This window comes from Capra hircus, chromosome 14, assembly GCF_001704415.2.
Source record: "Capra hircus breed San Clemente chromosome 14, ASM170441v1, whole genome shotgun sequence".
Classification (NCBI taxonomy): Eukaryota; Metazoa; Chordata; class Mammalia; order Artiodactyla; family Bovidae; genus Capra; species Capra hircus.
This window is the reverse complement of record NC_030821.1, coordinates 27,049,962-27,074,586: the sequence shown is the minus strand read 5'-3', so window position 1 is coordinate 27,074,586 and position 24,625 is coordinate 27,049,962. Positions and strand designations below refer to the sequence as shown.

The 24,625-nt window shown below is 35.4% G+C and overlaps 1 protein-coding gene across 1 annotated transcript in view; it reads left to right on the top strand.

Moving 5' to 3' along the window:
* NUDCD1 (NudC domain containing 1) overlaps window positions 1-24,625 on the top strand; it is a 90,662-nt gene that overhangs the window by 43,641 nt on the left and 22,396 nt on the right. The window contains exons 6-8 of the mRNA XM_005689154.3: window positions 1,564-1,768; window positions 5,326-5,470; window positions 10,722-10,847. Coding sequence (XP_005689211.1) covers window positions 1,564-1,768; window positions 5,326-5,470; window positions 10,722-10,847 — 476 coding nt within the window. The remainder of the gene's footprint in view (window positions 1-1,563; window positions 1,769-5,325; window positions 5,471-10,721; window positions 10,848-24,625) is intronic.

The following is a 24,625-nucleotide window of genomic DNA, read 5'->3' as shown; positions in this document are numbered from 1 at the left end:
TGTTAAACTCTCCTGGAGCTTAGCCAGAGGAGCTATTTGTATTACTAGACTACATGCCCTTTAGAACTCCTTTGGTGTCGTTGAGGAAAAATGATGGACTGCCTTCATCCTTGGGACCAGTCTGCCTAGTAGCTAGGCCCATGTGCTTCCAAGACAGATTTGCAGCCTAGCTGGAACACATCATGTTTTTAAATCACTAGCCACTAGTTGACATCTCACGTTATGTTTGAATTCCTCCTGAATTTGTTCTTCTCTTTTAGTGTAAACCACTTCCATTTAGTGTAAACCCTTCAGTTTTTCTGTTTTTCTTCTAATAAACGGCCCTTACTTAACTTCTTGTACCCACTTCCTCTTGGGAAGTTTCTTCTGTATTTATTTTAATATCATCAGACTTTCACAATAAGAAAGGAAAATGGTTGTAACAAAAATTATGGATAGTTTGTTAATTAGCATGCTTTCTTTTAAGCTCTCTTCTGAGTAAATAATCTGGTTTCATTTTCTGTAAACTTCAGTTAGACTGATATTACATATTACCTGGGCTTCCCAGGTGACTCAGTGGTAAAGAATCTGTCAGTGAAGAAGATACAGGTTCCATCTCTGGTTCAGGATGATCCCCTGGGGAAGGAAATGGCAATCTACTCCAGTATTCTTGCCTGGGAAATCCCATGGACAGAAGAGCTTGGTGGGTCACAAAGGAGTCAGACATGACTTAGTGACTAAACAACACCAATGTTATGTTTCTTTCTGATGAGTGAGTGGACAGATTAATGTTTATGGATGCTATTAAGCAAATATTTGTCCATTTTACATTTAAGCCCTGCTTTCTTACCTCATGGTTATAGTATTATGGGCCTAAAAGTGTTTCTTAGGTAGATAGCTTTTTAGGAGCCAAGCAGAGGGATAGTGAAGGAGTTGAAAGGAGGATTTTTTTTACTGGGAACTTAGACTAAATATACTGACAGCCCTTGAATTTGCTATGAAATTGCTTTCATGTTGTGCAGTAAAATAGCCAGTACTTTTATAAGGAAAATATACCTTTTATTTTTGTGCGGATGTTTGTCCCACCAAATAGTCATAGTCTCCTATATCACAGAGTTACTAAATCGCCCCAACAGTGGCAAATCAAGGTTGTGATGAAAGTTTCAGGCAGGGTTTGTGACACATTTGGTATTCTTTTAACTTGGAATCCTGTATATGTGTGTGTGCGTACATGCACACATGCTTGGAATCCTGTGTCTGTGTGTGTAAGAAAAGAGGGAGAAGCAGGGATACTGGGAGATAGGGAATAACGAGTTGCTATGATTTGTATTTTATGAGTGTATATCTTCTAAGGCATTAAGTAAGACTGGAACAGGGAAATGTCAAGTGTGATTGTTATAATACTTTGAGTGAAAATTCCCCAAGGAGATCTCTGTGTATTTGTTCATAATTACTTTTTTGTGAGATCACTAGAAACGATGCTAGATATATGTTATTTTGTATGTTCTGGTTTCTGCTTTTGTATGTTATGTTGTAGTCTTGGTTTTTTTTTTTTATTACATAATACATTTTTCTTTCCCAAAGAACCTCTGTATTACTGGCAACAGACTGAAGATGATTTGACAGTAACAATACAGCTTCCAGAAGACTGTACTAAGGAAGACATTCAAGTACAGTTTTTGCCTGATTCTATCAACATTGTACTGAAGGGTCAGAGGTTTTTGGAAGGCAATCTCTTTTCATCTATTGATCATGAAAGCAGTACATGGATAATTAAAGAAAATAATAGGTATTTTTTTTAGTTTTATTTATATTTGAAATTTTACCTTTGATTATTTTACTTTTTTCTTCTTTTTATCCTTTCTGCAGTGGTTACATCAAGGGGGAATACTACAATAGGCTCATTGATACTGCTGATTATTTTTCTTAGGATAGATTAAAAATGGAATTACTGTGTCAAAGAGCACAGCAGTAGTTAAGGTTAAAGATACTAGCTTAGTTATTGTTTGCATTATATTGTCATGCTTTTCATTACCAGCTCTGGATACAATATAAGAGTAATAATAAATGGTTGAAAATGGCTATTTATTTGAATTTTCACAATTTAAACTTTTTAATGGAAATAATTTGTTTCTACGAACTTTTAATTTGCTAACTAGATAATGTATTCCTGTGCTAGTTTATTGTTCAGTCGCTCAGTCTTATCCACCTCTTTGCAACCCCATGGACTCCAGCATACCAGGCTTCCCTGTCCTTGGCCATCTGCCAGAGTTTGCTCATACTCATGTCTGTTGAATCGGTGATGCCATCCAACCATCTTATCCTCTGTCATCCTCCTGCCTTCTGTCTTTCCCAGCATCAGGGTCTTTCCTAAGGAGTCAACTCTTCACTTCAGGTGGCCAAAGTATTGGAGCTTCAGCTTCAGCATCAGTCCTTTCCATGAATGTTCAGGGTTGAGTTCCTTTAGAATTGCCTGGTTTGATCTCCTTGCAGTCCAAGGGACTCTCAAGGGTCTTCTCCAACACCACAGTTCAAAAGCATCCATTCTTCCATTTTCAGCCTTCTTTATGGTCCAACTCTTACATCCGTACATTACTACTGAAAAACCATCGCTTTGACTAGATGGACCTTTGTTGGCAAAGTCATGTCTCTACTTTTTAATACACTGTCTGGGTTTGTCATAGCTTTTCTTCCAAGGAGCAGGCATCTTTTAATTTCATGGCTGCAGTCACCATCTGCAGTGATTTTGGAGCCCAAGAAAATAAAGTCTGTCACTGTTTCCGTTGTTTCCCCATCTATTTACTATGAAGTGATGGGATCAGATGCCATGATTTCAGTTTTTCGATTGTTGAGTTTTAACGCAGCTTTTTCACTCTCCTCTTTCACTTTCATCAAGAGGCTCTTTAGTTCCTCTTCGCTTTCTGCCAATAAGGGTGGTGTCATCTGTCTATCTGAGGTTATTGATATTTCTCTTGGCATTCTTGATTCCAGCTTGTGCTTCATCCATCCTGACATTACGCATCATGTACTCTGCATTTAAGTTAAATAAACAGGTGGCAGTGTACATCCTTGTCTTACTCCTTTCCCAGTTTTGAACCAGTCAGTTGTTCTATGTCTGGTTCTAACTGTTGATTCTTGACCCACAAACAGGTTTCAGAAGACAGGTAAGGTGGTCTGGTATTCACATCTCTTTAATAATATTCCACAGTTTATTGTGAGCCACACAGTCAAAGGCTTTAGTGTAGTCAGTGAAATCAAGTGAGTCTTGATATGAATCTAAATGCCTAGAGTCTAAGAACTGTATATCTAATTCACAAAGTTTTTTAGGCTTTAAATTGAACAGATATCCTGAAATCATTTTATTAATGGAGAAATTTGGTGACTTGGTTATATTTTATATATATTGTTGAAAAAACTCTATATCCAAAAGATTCTTTTAAAAATATATTCTATTTCCATATATTCTATTTAAACATATCTTACTAGTGTGTGCAATTTGAGGATAGCATTTTTAAATTGGCAAAGCAGCTGGAACATACTGTTAAATATAAGTCATCAAGCAGTAACTCAGCCAAGATTTAGGAGAAGAGCTGGACTATATGCAAAAATAGATTCAACATTTAACACATGAACATAGACCAGTATTGTTTTTCCATGAACTTTGAGGTGCTTAATTACTATTTAATGTTACAAAAGGTAATTACAATGATGTGTGTGTGGTATCATTGGTTTAAAACACATGATATTTTTATATTATTCATCTCATTTTTAATAGTTAATGTTCTGACTTTGAAGGATTTGTTAACTAATCTGTATTATGTATGGAGCTATGTATTCCTTTTTCCTTGGATGGTAGGATATGATTCTAGCTTTAAAATGTAGAAATGCATTTATGCTAAAAGAGTAACTGACTAAATATGCCAATTTAATGATGGTTCATAAATTCTTTATCAACCAAGACTGTATGAACTTGTTAACTTCTTTAGGTAGCAACTGACTAAGAACAGTATACATTCTGGTCACTAGGTACAAGTTCTTTAATAGTTATTTACATATATTTTTTCAGAGAGGCAGAATAGTGCAGTAGTGAAGAACATGGACTTGGAGCCAGACTGCTTTACTAGCTTGTGACCTTGGCAAGTTACTTAACTTCTCAGTGCTTTTTTTGTTATTTGTAAAGTGGAGATGCTAATAGTACTTACTTTCTTTGTGGTAAGCCATAAATGAGTTAAAATATGTAAAGTGCTTTAAGATAGCACCTAGCATGTGGTAAGCATTAGGTAAGTATAAGCTGCTGTCATTGGTTTTATTATCATCATTAATCATCCTTATCTTTTGAGATTAGCTTTCTCCTTAGAAGATATAACTGTATCTGGGCATTATTAATTGTGGTGGTAATTTTTAATGCTAATTATAGAAACTCATTATGTAAGGAAGATATTTTGTATAGTCTCTTTAAATAAAAGTAGTTTTAGAAAATTTTAAAGTGCTGTAGTTAATTCGTGAGGTGGTGATAATAGCCTTGATAATAGCTGATAAGTTACCATGTTCCATTTGATAATTATGATAATAGTTGTTATTGTGTTCTTGCAATTGTTTCCTTGCAATTGAGATCCAGGGCATGGGTTAGTATGACCCACGTGTAGCAGAGATGGCATATGGAAAAGGTTGCTTTGCTGTGGAACAGGTGCCACCCCCTGCTTTTCTCTGTATTGCTGCAGCAGCCAGCTTACCTGGATTCCCTTTCCTAGTCAAGGGGCACATGGCCAATTCCCTGTCCCATGTCCACAGTCTGCCCTGACTCACCTCTCTCTCCCTTTCCCGCTGTATTAGTCCTTAATCTTAGAGTTCCCTTATGGGTTCTTTTTTATTTATTTAAGCTGCCTGATCTTTAGTAATCATTTTATGACTACTAGTTTGGTGATAGTGAAGGTAATTGTTGGCTCCACACACAGAGAGATACCTTTAGTTATAGGCCCTTTCCAGTTAACTTTATGTGCCCATCACTCCATCTCCATTCCCCAGTGAAATAATAACTCATAGATACATCCTGCTTATGTTTCCACTGCTTAAGGTTGGTAACACTTAGCACACCTGAACTGCAGAAGTGCTTCTGACTCTGTCCCATCAGTCCAGTGGTACTTTCGTATTTGTTAAGTCTACCTTGTTTACTCCTGGATGATAGGTGTTCCATCATATGCGAAACTAAGGTGAACATGATTTTTGGTCAGACATTCTCGGGATACCAGAGGGATAATTTTATGGAATATTCTTCTGTTTGATATTGGGTGTATAGTTTGTGTAGCTGCTTAATGTAACAAAACTTTCCTCATGTTACACATCTAGCTTGGAGATTTCCTTGATTAAGAAGAATGAAGGCATGACATGGCCAGAGCTAGTGGTTGGTGATAAACAAGGGGAATTTATAAGAGACTCGGCTCAGTGTGCTGCAATAGCTGAACGTTTGATGCATTTGACCTCTGATGAACTGGTAAGCAGTTCCAGTAGTAGTGGAACTTCCCAAGGATTCAGAAGTATGTGGGGATTATACCATGTTTTTCAAACGTTATTTTGCTTTTCCTAACATAAAAGACATTAGGTATTACTGACTAGTGTTTGAATATCACTTGAAATTCTAATATTTATCCCCTAATCACTAACTGAATATATAAATACGTGTGTGTGTGTGTGGGCATGTTTTACATACAGGGTGGGTGTGCATGCGTGTGTATGTATATATGTATCTCTTGGTCTCTCAATATATGTAGAGAGAAAAGGAAATATGTAGTTGATCGTTGAACGATGCAGGGATTAGGGGGCCCACCCTGTACACTCAAAAATCTGAGTTTAACTTTATAGATGGTCTAATATATCTGCTGATCCACATCCTCAGATTCAACCAGTTGCATATTATGTATTTCTATAGTGTGTATTTTAAGTTCAGTTCAGTCGCTCCATCATATCCAGCTGTTTGCGACCCCGTGGACTGCAGCATGCCAGGCTTCCCTGTCTATCACCAGCTCCTGGAGCTTGCTCAAACTCATGTCCATTGAGTCAGTGATGTCATCCAACCGTCTCATCCTCTATCGTCCCCTTCTCCTCCTGCCTTTAGTCTTTTAAGTAGACCCTTCCAGTTCAAACCCAGGTTGTTCAGGTGTCAACTGTATCTGCCTATATATCTGTATTCTCCTTTAGAACAATTGACTGACCAATGCTGATAGGGACAAAATTTTGATTTTATACCCTACTTTGCTAATAATCTAGTTGTAATCATTGACATTTTTGGGGTGATCTTAAAATATCACAGGGGGTGTGTATACATATACACTACATATAACCATGGTTTTTTGTTGAATATGTTCCTCCTCTGATAACATTTAAGATAATGTTAAGAATTTGAACAAATACAGCAGTACACCAGAACTTCAGTTATCTTCATTTAACAGATCTTACATCAGCACATTTAAAATGTCTGACTTATTGCCATCTGGAATTATAGCAATGCAGAGGGTTGTATAAAGAAGTATTTATACTGTAGAGTTGGTTGCATCCTAAGATAGAAAAGAAAGATTAGAATATTGAAAGTAAATGTCTCTCATAAAAGAAAGCATGACCAAAATGGAGAAACAATGTTTCACCTTTTCCAGCATAATGGAAAATTCCAAGAATCACTGGAATTCTGTGTATGACTACAGAACTTTGATTTCATAGCCTTGTTACAAGTCATGCAGACTGCATTTCTCTGTGCTCATTCATTCAGCAAGTATTTTTTGTTATAGGGCTCTGGAGATACAATTATAGAGACAGTAATGGAGGTTTGTTGTGAGATTGTAGATAATTGCTGCTAACTGCCTTTTAAACTTGATGATTTCAAATGAATGTTGTTAGATAAATGACTTATTTATGCCTGAATACTAGTGTATTTGTTTTAAAATAATAGAATTTTGTCATCTCTAACTGAAGGCAGTTGTTGTTTTTCAAATCTTTATACCTTTTCTTGACTTACTGCACTGATTAGAACCTCTAGTCCACAGTAAAATAAAATGACTCTCTTACATACTGCTGGTTTGGTTTACTGGTATTATTGAAGAACTTTACATCTCTGTGAGGAATATTGGGGTCTGTAGTTTTTGGTTTTTTTTTTTGCTTTTTATATGTGGATAATGCTGAGTTCATAAAATGAGTAGGGAAGTGTTTCTGTCTTCTATTTCTGGAAGAGGTTGTAGACATGGCATTATATCTTCTTTAATGTTCGATGGAAGTTGCCAGTGAAACTCTCTGGAGTTTTCTTTTTTTGAAGGTTTTAAACCAAAAATTTAAGTTGTTTAGTAGATATTTGGGGCATTTATTTCAATTGATTTTATTTTTCTTCTTTTTTTTCAGTTTCGTTCATTTCTGTTATGTCATTTATTACTTTCTCTTTGCTTGCTGTGGACTTATTTTGCTATTTTTTTTTTTGAAGGTGAAAGCTTAGATGATTTTTTTTTAACCTTCCTTTTGTAATGAAAACATTTAATGCTCTACACTTCCTTCTAAATACTACATTAGCTGCATCCTCCAAATTTTCTGCGTGTTTTCTTAATCCTATTAGTGACTCATTTGATTTGTTGCTGGCTTTCAGTTTTTTTGCCTGGCTGGTTTATTCTTTGTTCTTAAACCTAGGGCAGAACTTTTCACATATCTTAGCTAAAAGTGTGAAATGTTTACCAGGGTTTCTCCTCCTGTGTAGGCCCTGATTTCTAATTTTTGTCTCCAAGTACTTGACAATTATCAAAATTCAGCTTTTTAGCCTTTTATCCACTGCTTTCCCTTGTCTTTTTCAGCTCAGCTTGAAATAGCGGATAGCTTGAGGAAAACAGCATGGAGTCTTGGGTTTTCTTTCCATTCTCTTTTCTCTGTAATCTTGTCTTTTTCAGTACTGGCTGCCTCAATAGTCCTTAGCTTTTAATTTTTGCCCTCTTATTTCTAGTGTTAGTTGCTTCAGTTCTTTGGGACCCCATGGACCGTAGCCCACTGAGCTACTCTGTCTGTGGAATTTACCAGGCAAGAATACTGGAGTGAGTTGCCATTTCCTGCTCCAGGGGATCTTCCCTTCCCAAGGACCAAACCTGCATATCCCATACTGCAGGCAGATTCTTAGCTAAGCCTCTCGGGAAGCCCTGTATGAGTAATTGAAAGGAGGAGGGAGGGAGGGAGGGAGAGTACTTTCTGTCTGCTGGATGTACATATCTTCTTGAGTCATTGTAGCAGAATGCATGCATGCATGCTAAGTCAACTTCAGTCATGTCCAACTCTTTGCAACCTTATGGACTGTAGCTCACCAGGCTCCTCTGTCCATGGGATTCTCCAGGCAAGAATACTGGAGTGCATAGCCATTCCCTTCTCCAGGGATTGATCTCGAGTCTCTTACGTGTCTTGCATTGGCAGGAGGGTACTTGACCACTATAGCCACCTGGAAAGCCCATGGCTCAGCTCATTGCTGGAATTACCTTCTAACCAGTCACTGTAATCATTGTTTCCTGTGATATTTAGGATGGAGCAGACAACCATAGCTCAGTCAGTTCAGTTCAGTTGCTCGGTCGTGTCCAACTCTTTGCGACCCCATGAACTGCAGCACGTCAGGCCTCCCTCTCCATCACCAACTCTTGGAGTTGACCCAAACTCATGTCCACTGAGTTGGTGATGCCATCCAACCATCTCAGCCTCTGTCATCCCCTTCTCCTCCTGCCCTCAATCTTTCCCAGCATCAGGGTCTTTTCAGATTAGTCAGCTCTTCACATCAGGTGGCCAAAGTATTGGAGTTTCAGCTTCAACATCAGTCCTTCCAATGAACAACCATAGCTAGCTGGCTCTATATCTCAGCTAGAAATGGACAGATCTGATAATGTCTGTAACTTTTAGACATTTTGTTTCAGACCCTTGTGGGTTCTTAAATTCTGAATAACATGACTGTATTTTGGCAAACTAGGTATGTGGGCATTTTATCAGTTGCTATAGAATTGTATTTCTGTTACATGCATGTGAATATACAATTTATAACTTGTATAATCCTTTTTCACTCTTTGAGAGAAAAACATCAAACAGTGATTTTTGCAGACAGTGAAAAATACTAAAATCAGTGATTCCATTTATCTCTGCGTTTAGCTTATTTTTAACTATACCTCTGTGTTTTTGTTTTGGTGGATATTTGTGTGTGTGTTTTAGTGTTGATTGTAGAGATTATGGTGTACGTCTTCAGCTTATCACCATGTGTCTTCAACTCATATCTTGAGTTCATTTAACTCATATCTTGGGAACTTTACAGTATAATTCCATTCCTTCATCCTTTGTATTGCTTTTGTCATTTTATTTCTACCTTATAAACTTAATATGTTACAACTTTAGTCACTTGTCTTTTAAAGAGATTAAAAATGCAGTGTGGAAAAGTCTTGCATTGATCCAAATATTTGTCATTTCCTCTTTCACACTGTTGATTCAGATTTCCATCTGATGTCATTTTTGTCCTGCTGAAGAATTTTCTTTATCATTTCTTGCATTGTAGTTCTGCTGGATAAATTCTTTCTGCTGGATAATTCATTTGTTTTTCTGCAGACATACATATGCAAAAATTCATGCCTTTCTTCTTTTAAAGCTATTTTTCTTAAGTGTGTAAGACACTGTTGCAGGGTTTTTTACGTTTCAGAACTTCAAACATACTCTCCGCTGTTTTCTGGCTTGTATAGTTTCTAATAAGTCAACTGTCATTTGTAACTTTGTTCCTCTATTTGTAGTATGATTTCCTCTTCTGACCACTTTAAAATTTTCTCTTTGTTACAAAGAGAGTGATTTTATTTTTCTTATTTTCAGCAATTTAATTGTAATGTGACTTACTGTGATTTTTTTCTTAATGTTTGTTATGCTTGAGATCCTTTGACCTGTAAGATTATCATTTTCATCAAGTTTGAAACAAAATTGCCATTATTTCTTCAAATTTTTTTCTATTCTTCTTGCATCCTTCCAAATACTTATATGTTAGACCATTTGATATGGTTCCATAGGTCACTGGGATTCTTATTTTCTGTGTCTGTTTTCAGTTTTTGTCTTCTCTGTGCTTCATTTTTAGATGGACTCTCTTAACTTTCACCAGCGTTTCCCTGGTGGCTCAGGCAGTAAAGAATCACCTGTAGTGTGGGAGGCCTAGGTTTGATCCCTGAGTTGGAAAGATCTCCTGAAGAAGTGAATGGCCACCCACTTATTCTTGCCTGAGAATCCCCATGGACATAGGATCCTCTTGGGCTGCAGTCCATGAGATTGTAGAGTCAAAGACACAACTTGATTAATAACTAAGCACAGCGCAGCACATATTACTATTTTAGAGAGACTTGCATTTTAAGTAGACTCAGACTTACTGGTTGTCTTTTCTTCTGCCATGTCTAATCAGCTGTCAGTACCATCTATTTTGTTTTCCACTTCAGATATTGTATTTTTATATCTAGAATTTCAGTTTAGTTCTTTTTTTATATCTTCTGTATTTCTCAATGTTTGTTTTTCTTTATATCTCTGAGTATATAAAACTTGTTTCTAATAGCTGTTTTCATATCTTTTTCTGCTGATTCTGTCAGTCTGTTATTTTTGTGACTATTTTTGTTTAAGTTTTTATTGGTCCTGAGTCTGAAATTTAATATTTCATTATTTCTGTAATCTCAACATCTTTAAATATGAAAACATTAATGCTCTTATTGTTGTTTCTTTTCTGGTCCAAGAATCCAAATCCAGATAAAGATAAACCTCCTTGTAATGCTCAAGAGTTAGAAGAATGTGATATTTTCTTTGAAGAGAACTTCAGTTTATGCAGATTTGATGGCAATACATTAAAAACTACTCATGTGGTAAGTTCTTGATAATGATATTTATAAAAATTTGTGAATAGAGAGAAGTTATTCAGATGAAATGATAAGTGACTGACTAAATACTATTTTGCAAAGATTGATTGGCATTTACTGTCTGTGACAAATTCCTTCATTTCCTAAAGTAGCCATCTTTTCACACTATCACCCGTAATTAAACAATGTTGTATGTTTGGAACTACTGCATAGTGATATCTTTCAGTGGTTTTTTTTCTGTGCATGTTTTTTATTTGTAGTTGTGCCTGCAATATATGACAACTTAATATCTAACTGTTCCTTTCATTCACTGTCCTTTTGTAATATTTTTTAGATACTTAACTTTTTTAAAACTAATAGCTGGATATTATGATACTCAAAGGAATTATAAAAAGGAGCATTTCTGGATTGTACCTGTGTGGAGAAGTGATGTGGAATTGCACAAGATCAGTGGGTAGAAAAAAGGTGTCATTAAAGCTTATACCAAAATTACTTACTCTTAAGGTTAATTTCTACATCTACTGTGCTCTCCACCCCATCAACATATAACACGAATAACTTCTGAAAAGCACAGAGATAACATTTTGCTTACCACAGTGTACCTAACACCTGCCAAGGGTCCTGATTCTGATAGGTGCTTAAAAACATTTTTAGACTGATTTGTTGGTGACAGTCAATTTGCATGTACTTTCATATCTCCTGTTCTTTTTCAGTCACTCCTCTAATTGAACAGAGTTCTTGATCATATTGTTTTATGCACTCTGGTCACTTGATCCAAAGCCCAGATGATCAAAGTTGTTAGGTTTTCTTGGCATTTTGCTTCTTAGATGTTTTTTAGTTCTGACATAATCCCATAGATAACTCCCTTATTGTGAGTAAAGAGCCATTACACACTCTTACTGCCTTGGGTTAGATTTTAGAAAATCTTTCTAAGTATGACTGATGAAAAACTCTTGAACCTTGACTAACTGTAGACTATTTATTCTTGAAGAATCTGGCCTTTCCTCCTAAACTTATAGTCTTAGGAGCTATAACTTTCAGATACTGCTTCCTGCCTAACTTTTATAGAGAAGGCACCTGATCTTAGATGTCGTAAAACATGACTGTTTTAGCTTAGCTTCTCTGAGAATTTTACTTCATTGTAGTATAGTAGTACTAAGTAGTGTTGATCAGTAGTTTAATCTTGGTTACTGAGAGACATCTAGTTAATGATACTGCTCATTATTTCCTTTGTTTAACATACTATAAGTTAAAACCAAGGACTAATAGAAGGGGACTGAAATAAAACCTTTATTACTAACAAATTAGGGTACAAATGCCCCATCTGCTGACTAAATCCTAGAATTTAGCAAATAGCACCTAACCTTAGTCACAGGCAGTGCCAAACCAGATCTGGCTGACTCTGGTGGGGCAGTGGAAGCATCTTATTCTCTGAGGTCTCTAGCTCCCTAGAGGAAAAAGTTGATAGAGCCGAGAAGAATATACTCGGAATTTTCTTCTTAAATTTACCAACCAAATGTCATTTTACTCCTTAAGGATTTATAGAAGGTGAAGTGTTATAGCTGTGGACCTTCTCAGTGTCATAGAAATGTACATCAGGAGTGGGGAAGAATTATAATACATAATAAACAGGGATAATCCTTCTAACTTTGAAAAAAATTGGATCTGTAGAACTGTATTTCATCTTTTTATTTTGCAGATCTGTTAGGCTATAGTAGGTGAGGTTTACATGAGATCAAAGATAGAGCCAGTATTAGAAACTAGATCTGTGGACTTTCAGGATGTTTCACCATAATTTTCCCTAAATACCAGGATCATAAATTATAATTTCAAGATTCTAAACCACTGCAGTCTGAATAAAATGTGTTCCCATAGAGCATGAATGACAGACTTATTATATAAGCAGATCCTATCTTTAAGAAATATATAATAAACAATCCCTCATTGTTTAATTAAATATTGCAGCATTTTTTACATACTTTAAATATTTAATCAGAGTTCAGTGTTAATATCTTATTTAAGTATAATAATGTATTCTGCGCCTTTGTTATAAATTAATTGACCAGATATAGATGGGTTTATTTCTGGGCTGTCTGTTTTGTTCCATTGATCTATGCATCTGTTTTTATGCCAATACTTTACTGTTTTGATTATTATAGTTTTGCATTATAGTTTGAAGTCAAGGAACATGATGCTTCCAGCTTTGTTCTCTTTCTCAGGATTGCTTTAGCTGTTTGGGGTTTTTGTGGTTCCATACAAATTTTAGGATTGTTTTATTTCTGTGAGAGATTGCATTGAATCTGTAGATTGCTTTGGGTAATATGGACATATTAATATTATTAATTCTTACAGTCCCTGAATATATTTATTTATGTTTTCAGTTTGTTTCACCATGTCTTACAGTTTTCAGTGTACTGGACTTTCACCTCCTGATTAAATGTATTCCTAGGTATTTTATTCTTTTGGATACAACTGTAAATAAGGTTATGTTCTTAATTTCTCTTTCTGATAGTTCATTATTCGTATACAGAAATGTAACAGATGCCTGTTTATTTTTGTATCATGCAATGTTACTGAATTTGTGTATTAGTTCTGACAGTTTTTTGGTGAAATCTGTAGTGTTTTGTAGATACAATATCATATCCTATCTGTAAAGTGACAGTCCTATTTCTTTTCAATTTGGATGTCTTTTCTTTTTCTTGCCTAATTGCTCTTCTAAGACTTTCAATAGTATGTTTAATAGAAGTGGGAAGAGTGGCTATCATTGTTCTTGATCTTAGAACAAAGCTTTCAACTTTTTACCATTGAGTATGATGTTAAATGGGGGCTTGTCATGTATGTCTTTTATTATGTTAGGCTAAGTTTCTTCTTGAGGGTTTTTAAATAAACACACAAGGGATTTATTTCAATAAACCCTTCAATAAAGGGACGTTGAATTTTGTCAAGTGCTTTCTGCATCTATTGAGATGATAGTATGATTTTTATTCTTCATTTTGTTAACATAGTATATGATTGCATTTATTGATCTGCAACTACTCAACCATCGTTGTAGCCCTGGAATAATTAAACGCTTTGTGTTGTATCATCCTTTTAATGTATCAAATTTGACTTGCTAGGCTTTTCTTGATTTTTTTCATCTGTGTTCATCAGGGATATTGGTGTGTAGATTCCTGTTTTGTGGTGTTATTGTCTGGGTTTGGTATCAAGGTAATGCTGAGCTAGCAAAATTAGTTAGAACACGTCCCCTATTCTTCCCCCTCCCCAAAAAGAGTTTGAGACAAACTAGTATTAATTCTTTAGATGTTTGGTAGAATTCACCAGTGAAGCTACCTGGTCCTGGACTTTGGTTGAGATGTTTTGATTACTCCTTACTAGTAATTGGCCTGTTCAGATTTTCTGTTTCTTCATGATTCAGCTTTGGTAAGTTTGTTCAATTCCTCTAGGTTGTCCAATTTGTTAGCATATAATTTGTCCATAGCAGTTTCTTATACTTCATTGAATGTCTGTGGTATGAGGTGTAATGTCTCCTTCATTTCTGATTTCATTTATCTTTTTTCTTGGCACATCTGCCTGAAGCATTGTCAATTTCGTGTTTTTTTTTTTTTTTTTCAAGAAATCCATTCTTAGTTTTATTGATCTTTTCATTGTCTTTTAAGTCTCTTATTTCATTTATTTTTACTTGGATTTTTGTTTTCCTTCCTTCTACTAACTTTGAACTTGGTTAATTTTTAGTTCCTTGAGATGTACAAGTTAGGTTATTTGGGATCGTTCTTATTGTAGGCAGTTATTGGTATGAATTTCCCTCTCAGAACTGCTTTTGCTGTGTTCCATAAGTTTTGGTGTATTGAATTCACATTGAATTTAATCTCCACATATTTGCAAATGTTTGAGTTTTTGTCTTATAGTTGATATCAAGTTTTTTATGGTCGCAAAAGATCTTGATACTATTCAGTTTTATTAATTCGTGTGTTTTAGCCTAACATGATCTATCCTGTAGAATATGCCATGCATGCTTGAAAAGAATGTTTATTCCGTTGCCTTTGGGTAGAATGTTCTGTTTATATCTATTAAGGCCATATGGTTTAATGTATCTTTTAAGGCCAATAGTTCCTTATTAATTTTCTGTCTGGATAATATGTGCATTGGTGAAGGTGGCTTATTGAAGTCCCCTGTTACTATTGTATTGCTGACCCTTTCTCATTTTAGGTCTGTTAATGTTTGCTTTATATAGACAAGCGTGCTCCTATGTTAGGTTCATAAATACGTACAAATTTTTGTTGGACTGACCCTTTTATTATTATATAGTGACCTTTGTTGTGCCTTATTGTAGTCTTTGTATTAAAGTGTATTTTGTCTGATATAAGTGAGCTACCTCCGCTTTGTTTTGGTTTGCCTGGAATATCTTTTTCCATCTCTTTACTTTTAGTCTTCACGTTTCCTTATATGCAGTGAGTCTCTTATAGGCAACATATAAATGGTTCAAGTTTTTTAGTTCATTCATCCACTCTGTTGATTGATGGTTTTATTTTAATCAATTTACATTTAAAGTAATTTTTAATAGTGTATCTTCTGTTTTGCAGTTGCTCTTTTCCTTTCTTCTTCCATTGATTACTTCTTTTGTGATTAAATTATTTTCTCTAGTAGTATGTTTAGATTCCTTTATCTTCTTTATATTTACTTGAGGTTTTTGGTTGGTGGTTACCATGAAGCTTACATGAAACAACTTATGTTTATAACACTCTATTTTAAGTTTATAACAAATTTGAACAGTTCTAAAGCTCTACAACCCCTACCCCATGTTTTGTTTCTCATCTCACAATTTACATCTTTTTATCTTGTTTGTGTATTAGTTGCATAGTCATGTCTGACTGTTTGTGACCCCATGGACTGTAGCCTGCCAGGCTCCTCCATCCTTGGGATTTTCCAGGCAAGAATACTGTGAGTGTATTGCCATTTCCTTCTATTGGGGATCTTCCCAACCGAGGGCCTGAACCTGGGCCTCCTGCATTGCAGGCATACTCTTTACTGTCTGAGCCACTAGGGAAGCCCATTTATCTTGTTTATCCCTCAGCAAATTATTGTTTCTTTATTTTTACTACTTTTGTCATACTATCTTTATAAATTAACCCACACCCTTTACCACTTAGATTATTCAGAATTTTACTATATTCTGTATATTTGCCAGTGAGATTTATACTTTTATGGTTTTCTTTTTACTAATTAGCTCCATTTTGTTTCAGCTTAAAGAAGTTTCATTGACATTAATTGGTCAATTGGTGATGTACTGTTTCAGTTTTTGCTTGTCTGGAAAATTCTTTCTCTCTCCTCCCATTCTGAATGACAGTTTTGCCAGGTAGAGTACTCTTGGCTGGAAGATTTTTCCTTTCAGCACTTTGAAGTATTGTGCTGCTTCCTTCTGGCCTCCATAGTTTCTGCTGAAAAAATCTGCTCATAGTCTTATGGGGTTCCCTTGTATGTAAAAAGTTTTTCTCTTGCTCCACCTTTTAGCTTTTGACACATTAATTACAAGGTGTCTTATGGGTCCAACTTTGGGATCTCCATATTTGGAACTCTGTGGGCTTCCTGGGTCTGGTTATCTGTTTTCTTACCCAAATAATGGAACATCTCCACCAATCTATCTTCAAAAAGTTTTCTGTCACTTTCTCTCTCTTCTCCTTCTGGGGTTCCATGGTGTAAACGTTAGTCTGCTTGATGTCGTCCCTTCAGCTGTCTTCACTTTTTCATTGTTTTTCCTCTTCGCTGCTCTGATTGAGTGAGTTGAACTATCCTAAGTTTGACCTCAATGATCCTTTTGTGTCTTCTCATCTTTAGTTTATTCAGTTATTGCATTCTTCAGCTCTGTGACTTTTATTTGACACTTTCTTTTATCTTCTAAAGCTTTATTGAAGTTCTCACTTTGTTTGTTCCTACCTCTCTCAGTCTTGGTGAGCATCTTTATGACCATTATTTTGAATTATTTTATCAGTTAAATCACTGCTGTTTCATTAAGGTCTCTTTCTGAGGTTTTATCTTGGCTTTCCCTTTGAAACATATTCCTCTGTTTCTTCATTTTCCTTGACTTTCTGTGTTGGTTTCTGTCCATTAAATAAAATAGCCACCTCTCCTAGTTAAAGAAGTGGTCTTATAAAGGAGATGAAACTTAATTGTTGCACTCTGCCCCTAGTTTTTTGTTGCCTCTCAAACTTTGTGATTGTCCAAGCATCTTATTTTGGCTTTCAGTAGTTGAGGGTGTGGCAAGACCTATTAGCGTCCCAAAATGGAGGATCTCAGTCAGCACCTGAATTCAGTCTGATTGGAAACCAGACCCTCAGACATCAGCTTTTAAAGTATGCAAATATGTACAGTCCTATGGACTGCAGACGTAAGTCCCACCGTACACCAGAGCCAGATGATCTAGAGGTGTACCCTGGGCGACAGTCACAAAAATTGGGGCACCAGATGAGTATACAAGCTCCTTTCCTAGAAATACCAGTGACCTAGAGTAAGGCAGAGGGAATGTGCAAAGATGGCGACCACTGGCCTCAGCCTCCATAAAACAACTCAGTAAGCTTTTAGATAGGTCACCCGAGAAGCCTATTGCTACTCTGAAGCTCTAGGACAGGCAGAGTCCTTTTCACAGAAGGACTGGAGTGTATCTTGCCATCTGCATTAAGCCCTGATAGTGGTAGCCAACCAGGAACTGTCTCTAATTGCTATAGTCCCACGGTACCAGGAACACAAGCCGCACTGACTACCAGACCCAGGCCAACAGTGAGCATCCCCTGGGCGGCAGCCACAAAAACCAGGGTACTAGATGGGAAAGCAGGGGCACCAGATGTATGTACAAGGTTCTCTCTGGGAGATACTGGTGCTCTGAAGAGATGCAGAGGGAGCGTGCAGGAGATGGTGCTTTCTGGCCTCTGTCCCTGAAGTGTATTTCAGGAGGCTCCTAGATGGGTGTTGAATTAAAAGCCTGCCCCTCTTTCATGGGAGGAGGTGAGTCAGTATCCTTTTTCATTTCTATCTTGAACCAGTATCTCAGTTGAGTTAAATTTGAGGCCAAAGTTTTTCTGTATAATGACAAGCATTTGACTTTTCTATTATTAGTCACTTTTTATGAATATAGGCCAAGATTCCATGAAATAAAAATGCATAAACATGGATGTTTGGGAATAAGTGGACTGATAATAACTGGAACATCTCCAACAAATAATACTCAGTCCATCTTCTTTAAAAAAACAGATGTGGTAGGTCAGTGTATTGTGTGAAAATCAAGGTCTAGGTGGTTAAATGTAGCTTGTACAAAAATAGTTTCTTGTTATACCCAAGAGCTACTACTTGGCTAGTCATTGGGGAAAGGAATGAAGGAGGCTCTAGCATTGTGGCTATTCAGTAGTACATCCATTTTAGGCTTCAAATACTTGGGTAATTTGTACTCTTTTTTGCAGTGTTTATTTCAAGTTTCTCTTCTTTATTTCATTTGTCATGACTTCGGACAATTTGAAATTACCTATACATGGAAAGGTCAGTATATGTCCTAATTTTAGAGGAGGAGGAGAAGTACTAAAACAGAAAGGTCATAACTCTATATTGTAAGTGACAGGTTTTCCAAAATATAAATTCCCTGAATGAAATGTAAATCAGGGTTAGAATTTGGCATTTGGAAAGTAAAATGTTAAATGCATATATGTAGCAACATAATAAAGAGAAATATTAAATTTCAGAATTGAAGAAGAAAAGTAATGAGATGTGATCTCTGGGGTGTAAAGCTCAAATCAGAAGGTAGATATAGTTGAAAATGAATTATTTTAACTTTCCTGTAAGCTTTTTTCCAAAACATTAACCACTAGCCACATAGCTTTCAAGCAGTTGAAATGTGGCTAGTTGAGAGGTACTGTAAGTGTGAAATATACAACAAGATTTTGAAAACTTAGCATGAAAAAAAGAATATGAGATATATTATTAATAATGACTTTTATATGAATGTTCATGTTGAAATGATAATTGATTAGGTTAAGTAAAATACATTTATTAAAATCAATATATCCCATTTCTCTTTACTTTTTAATATGACTACTAGAAAACTTAAAATTTTGTAAGTGCCTTGCATTTTATTACTGCCAGGCAACACTGATCAAATTAAATATAGCCTTGAACCATCAAAAGGTGAATAGGATGTTTTTAAAATATTAAACTACAGTGAATTTTCTAGATCATGTGGTGTTTGTCATTCACTGATTAAAACATGAGAATGAAACATCTGAAAAGAATATTTGTAACTTATAAGTCATTGAGACAGTAAGCAGAGGAAGTACAAACAGGAAATAATTCTTTTAGATTAATGTCATTAAGAAAAATAGAAATTACATGTATTCTGTATCCTAATTCTTTCAAAAAGATATTAAGAGTAGGCTCAGTTTATAGAGGAAGGAAATACATTTAGAAAGTATCTAAATCAGTGGTTCTCCAGCTTTCAAGCTCCTTGGGGTACTGAATTTATAATTTATTGATTACATCAAATTTGACTATAGTAGAAATGAAGCTATGTAATAATTCCCCTGCTTTCATGATCAGAGTAGATGTATATCTCTGTTACGGTGTCTGAAAATGGAAGGAGACATATCCTACTGCTAGTTGTTACTGAATCTGACTAGACTGATGAAGAGGTGTTCTCTTTTGGAAGAGTTAGCAACTACCAGAGCACCATTCAAGCAGCTGACTATGAATCAGCTTCTTCCCTGGAAGCAGTCTGCACCCCTGTCCCCAATTCTTCCTAATTACCAGGCAGTAAAGGAGGGGACTATTCATTGCCTGATTTACTGTACAGTTTGATCTGCATGTTTGTTACCAGTCCCCACAGACTTCACTCGGATTGTATAAGTTAAACCATAAGGCCCTCATATTTTCTAAGAGAGCCGTGGCTCTGTCAGCATCCATTCTCTCCAAAATGGCAGTAGGTTTGAGATTTTTAACTTTCCTGTAACCTAACAAGTTAGTCTGCCACCGTTTCATAGATGCTGGTAAAAAACTCAAGACTTGGGTCAGAAAGGACAGTTTTATTACTGACAGTAGTAACATTAGCTAGAGTATCAACACTTGGACCAGTCCCGGAGCCCCAGTTCTCACAGTGTAATATGGAGGTAGCCAGAAAACTTGTCTACTTCGCTCAGGAGAGAAAGAGTATGCTACTTGTTTACTAACAAGTCTAATTTTTGCTCTGGAGGGAGACCATTTATCTTCTAAGGTTGGTTGTTCTATCACCACCATGAGATAGTAGTCTAGAACACATTAGTGCCTCTGCCAGAAAGATGTGCAGAAATGCAAGAATTTTTAGAATAATTGGTTTTTTTACAAGTTAATGTTCGGGTATCATGGGAATGCTGGTGTCATAAGTGTGATTCAAATGAAAGCACTTCAGTTTCTTTCAGGGTTATGAAAATACAATAGATAATGTCAATTGTTTGTTGCCAATTGTTATTATTGATGTTACCTGTGATGGACCTATTTGAAATTGTCTTCAGTTCATTTTTACCTTCTTTTCTCTGCAAAGAAAGATTATTTTAGTTGCATATCACATACTTTTTGATTCTTAAAATTTCTACGTAGTATCAAGCCCTCAGTCCACTAGAATTTAGCCTTTCCCTTGAGGTATCAATGGAGAAGGAAATTGCGACCCACTCCAGTATTCTTTACTGGAGAATTCCATGGACAGAAGAGCCTGGTGGGCTATTGTCCATGGGGTCACAAAGAGTCAGACATGACTGAGTGACTTAACACTTGAGGTATCAATGAGATTGTTACTTGACTGACCATTTTTTCTTAGAATATGAATTCATATATACAGAGCATCTTATGGGAAGATATTCTTAGATGTTTTGTTTTAGATAGAATATTTAATAAACTTTCATCTGAAATCTTATAAAGTACAAGGATATTTTCAGAAATTATCTTAAGTGCCAAGTCCCACTTAGAGGACTTTTTTCTTTATTCTCCAATCTTTTTCCCAGGGAGATTGCCCCTTACACTCCAGATAACAGAAAGTCTTCATGTTTCTAGCTGGATGATTTGATAAATACTTGATTAAAAAATGCAGTTTCTTTGTTGTTACGGACAATAAATCTAACACATGAATACAATTAGCACATCCTTGATATGTGACAAGGATGATACTGCAATATAGTGGGGGGAAAGATGATCAAAATAAATGGCTTTAGTCTGTTAGATAGCCATAAGAAAGTAATCTATTGACATTTACATCACACCATATGCAAAAATCAATTATAGATGGATTGCATGTCTATACAAGTGTGTAGAGGAAAACAGAAATTTTTGTGGCCTTCAAGTAGGTAAAGATTATTTGGACAGGGCATATAAACAGTGTAAAAACACAAGTGTTCAGTTGGATCTAAATTCAGAACATCTGTTTATCAAAAGATAATATTATGAGAGTATAGAAGGAAACTTGCAGTGAGGAAGAGATACTTGTAATACACATCTGTGGCAAATGGTTCATATCTAGAACAGGATAAGAACCTACTGGTTACCTGCCCCCACCCCATTGGTAAAAGAGTTTTGTTGAAATAAAAACTATAATACAAACAGGTGAGTGGTTTTAAAAGAGACCATATGGCCCTTAGCCATGAAGTTTTTACTGTCTGACCCTTTAAGTAAACGTTTGCTGATCCCTTGTTTAGAGAGTGCTATATTGGCTTGATTTCTATAGCTTTGTAGTGGTCTTGCTATCAGATAGTTCTAGTCTTGGATCTTTGTTTTTATTTTCCTAAATTGGTTTTGTTTTTGAAAAACTTACAGTCAGCTTTTCAATTTGTACAGAAATATTTGCTCGGATTTTTATTGGAATTGCATTTAATTTGTAGGCCAACTTTGAGAATCGATACCTTAATAATTTTGTGTCATTTGTGGACATTGTATGTCTCCATTGACTTAGGTTTGTCTTAATGTTTCTTGGCGATATTTTGAAGTATTTAGTGTTCAGTTTAATACCATTATTTCATATTATGGAAGCTATTGTAATTAGCATATACTTCTCTATATTTCCAATATGTTTTGTCTTTTACACAGAAGTAAAGTTCATTGACTTTGTATTGTAACTTTTATAAATTCTCTTTTTCTAGTGCTTTTTGGTAGATAAGTATATTTATGTACAGGATAATGACTGAATAAAGATAGTTAAAATTCTTTTTCTTAATGTGCTAAGTAGGACATCAGATGCAATGTTGAATTTCAATGATGAGAGTAAAATTCTTTGTCTTATTCCTGGTCCTAGGAAGAAAGATTGAATAGTTAACCATTAAATATGATATTATGGTTTTCATATGTTAGGTTGAGGAACTCGCCTATTGTCTAGTTTGCTGAGATTTTTATCTTTTTAATCATGAATTTTGGTGAATTTAAGTACTTTTTTGGGCATGTGCTTTGATTATGTGAATTTTGTCTTGTATTCTGTTAATATGTTCAGTTTTATCATTTAATTTAAAAAAATTGAAAGCATTATTTTAAGGATTTTTATTTCTATATTCATAAGGGATATTAGTCTGTGATTTTCTTGTAATTTTTTTCTTCAAATAACAGTAATTCCATCCTCTTGAATTGAAAGGTTTTATTTTCTGATGGAGTTTGTATAGGATGGATATTATTTGCTCTTTAAGTGTTTGGTAAAATGTGTCACTGAAAATACCTGTACCTGGAGTTTTTTGGTGGGAAGGGATTTAATTGAGGTTAGCTTTGTTAGTAGATACAGAGCCATTCTGATTTTGTTTCCTCTTTAGCTTGTAATGATCATTGTTGTCCTGCATATATTAATCCATCCCATCCAAGCTGTTGAATTTATAGGCAAAAGTACTTCAAAATACTCTCTCATTGTCTGTTTAATGTTTATAGAATTGTAGTAATGGCTCCTCTTTTGTACTTCGTTATATGTTTACTCTCCTCTATTTTCTGTCAGCCTTTATATCAATTTATCAATTTTATTAATCTTTTAAGTTACCTATTTTGATTTCATTGATTTTTTAACATTATTTCTCCATTTTGTATTTTATTCATTTTTCTCTTACTATTTTATCTACTAATTATGGGTTTAGTTTATTCCTCTTTTTCTAGCTTCTTAGGTGAAAACATAGGTAATTGGTTTGTAGCACCTCTCCTCTGATAAATGTATTTAAACCAATAAATTTTTCTCAAGCACCATTTAAACTCGGTTCCATATAATTTGATAAGTTACACTATTTTGTTTCAGCTTAACATATTTTCTAATATCCTTTACTCTTTTCTTTGATCCATTCTTATTTATAAGGTGTTTTAATTTCCCATTTAGTAGGGACTTTTTTGATGTGTGTGTGTATTCTTAAACTAATTTCTCACTAACTTCATTGTGCTTATTAGAGATAACCAGTCTTTTAAAATTTATTCAGACTTGTGTATAGCCCAGTACATGGTCTCTGTAGGCAGTTTTTCCATTTATACTTGAAAATGTGTACATGATGTAGTTGGTTGACCTCAATTTGTGTTAGGTCAGGTTGTATTAGGTTAACTAGTTGAGGGGTGTTTTTTTTTTGTAATTACTGTCAGAGTTGATTTATAATGTTGTAAATTAGTTTCAAGTATACAGCAAAGTGATTCAGTTGCACATATACATATATACATATACCTATGCTTTTTCAAATTTGCATTCCATTTAGATTATTATAGAATATCGAGTAGAGTTCCCTGTGCAATACAGTAGGTCCTTGGTGGTTATCTGCCTTAAATATAGTAGTGTGTATTTGTCAATACCAGGCTCCCAAATTCTTCTCCCTCCCCCACCTTTCCCTTTTGGTAACCGTAGTTTGTTTGCTAAACCTGTGAGTGTTTTCTGTTTTCTAAGTAAGTTCATTTGTGTCATTTTTTAAGATTTCACATGTAAGTGATGTATTTGTTTTTCTCTGTCTTCACTTAGTATGATAATCTCCATCCATGTTGCTGCAAATGTCATTATTTCATTCTTCTTAGTGGAATATTCCATTGTATATATGTACCACATTTTCTTTATCCATTCATCTGTGCATGAACAGTTAGGTCCTTCCATGCCTTGGCTATTGTAAACAACGCTGCAGTGAACACCAGAGTGCATGTATCCTTTCTAACCATGAGTTTCTCTGGATATTTGCCCAGGAGTAGGATTGCTGGATCATATAGTGGCTCTATTTTTAGTTTTTAAGGTATCCCCATACTGTTCATAGTGGCTGTACTAGTTTACATTCCCACCCACAATGCAGGGGAGCTCCCTTTTCTCCATACTTTCTCCAGCATTTATTATTTCTAGACTTTTAATGAAGGCCATTCTGACTGGTTTGAGGTGATACCTCATTGTTATTTTGATTTGCATTTCTCTAATAATTAGTGATGCTGAGCTTCTTTTCATGTGCCTCTTGGCCATTTCTATGTCTTCTTTTCTCTCTCTCCTTTGAATGCACAGCTTGCAGGATCTTAGTTCCCTGACCGTAGATTGAACTTGGGCCCCTGGGAGTGGAAGTGCTTGCTGAGTCCTAACCACTGTACTGCCAGGAAATTCCCTGTACGTCTTCTTTGGAGTAATGTCTGTTTAGATCTTCTGCCCATTTTTTGATTGGATTGTTTTTTTGCTATTGAACTGCCTGAGCTGTTTGTAAATTTTGGAGATTAATCCCTTGTTGGTTGCATTGTTTGCAAATATTTTCTCCCATCCTGTGAGCTGTCCTTTCATTTTGTGTGTAGTTTCCTTTGCTGTGCAAAAGTTTTTGAGTTTA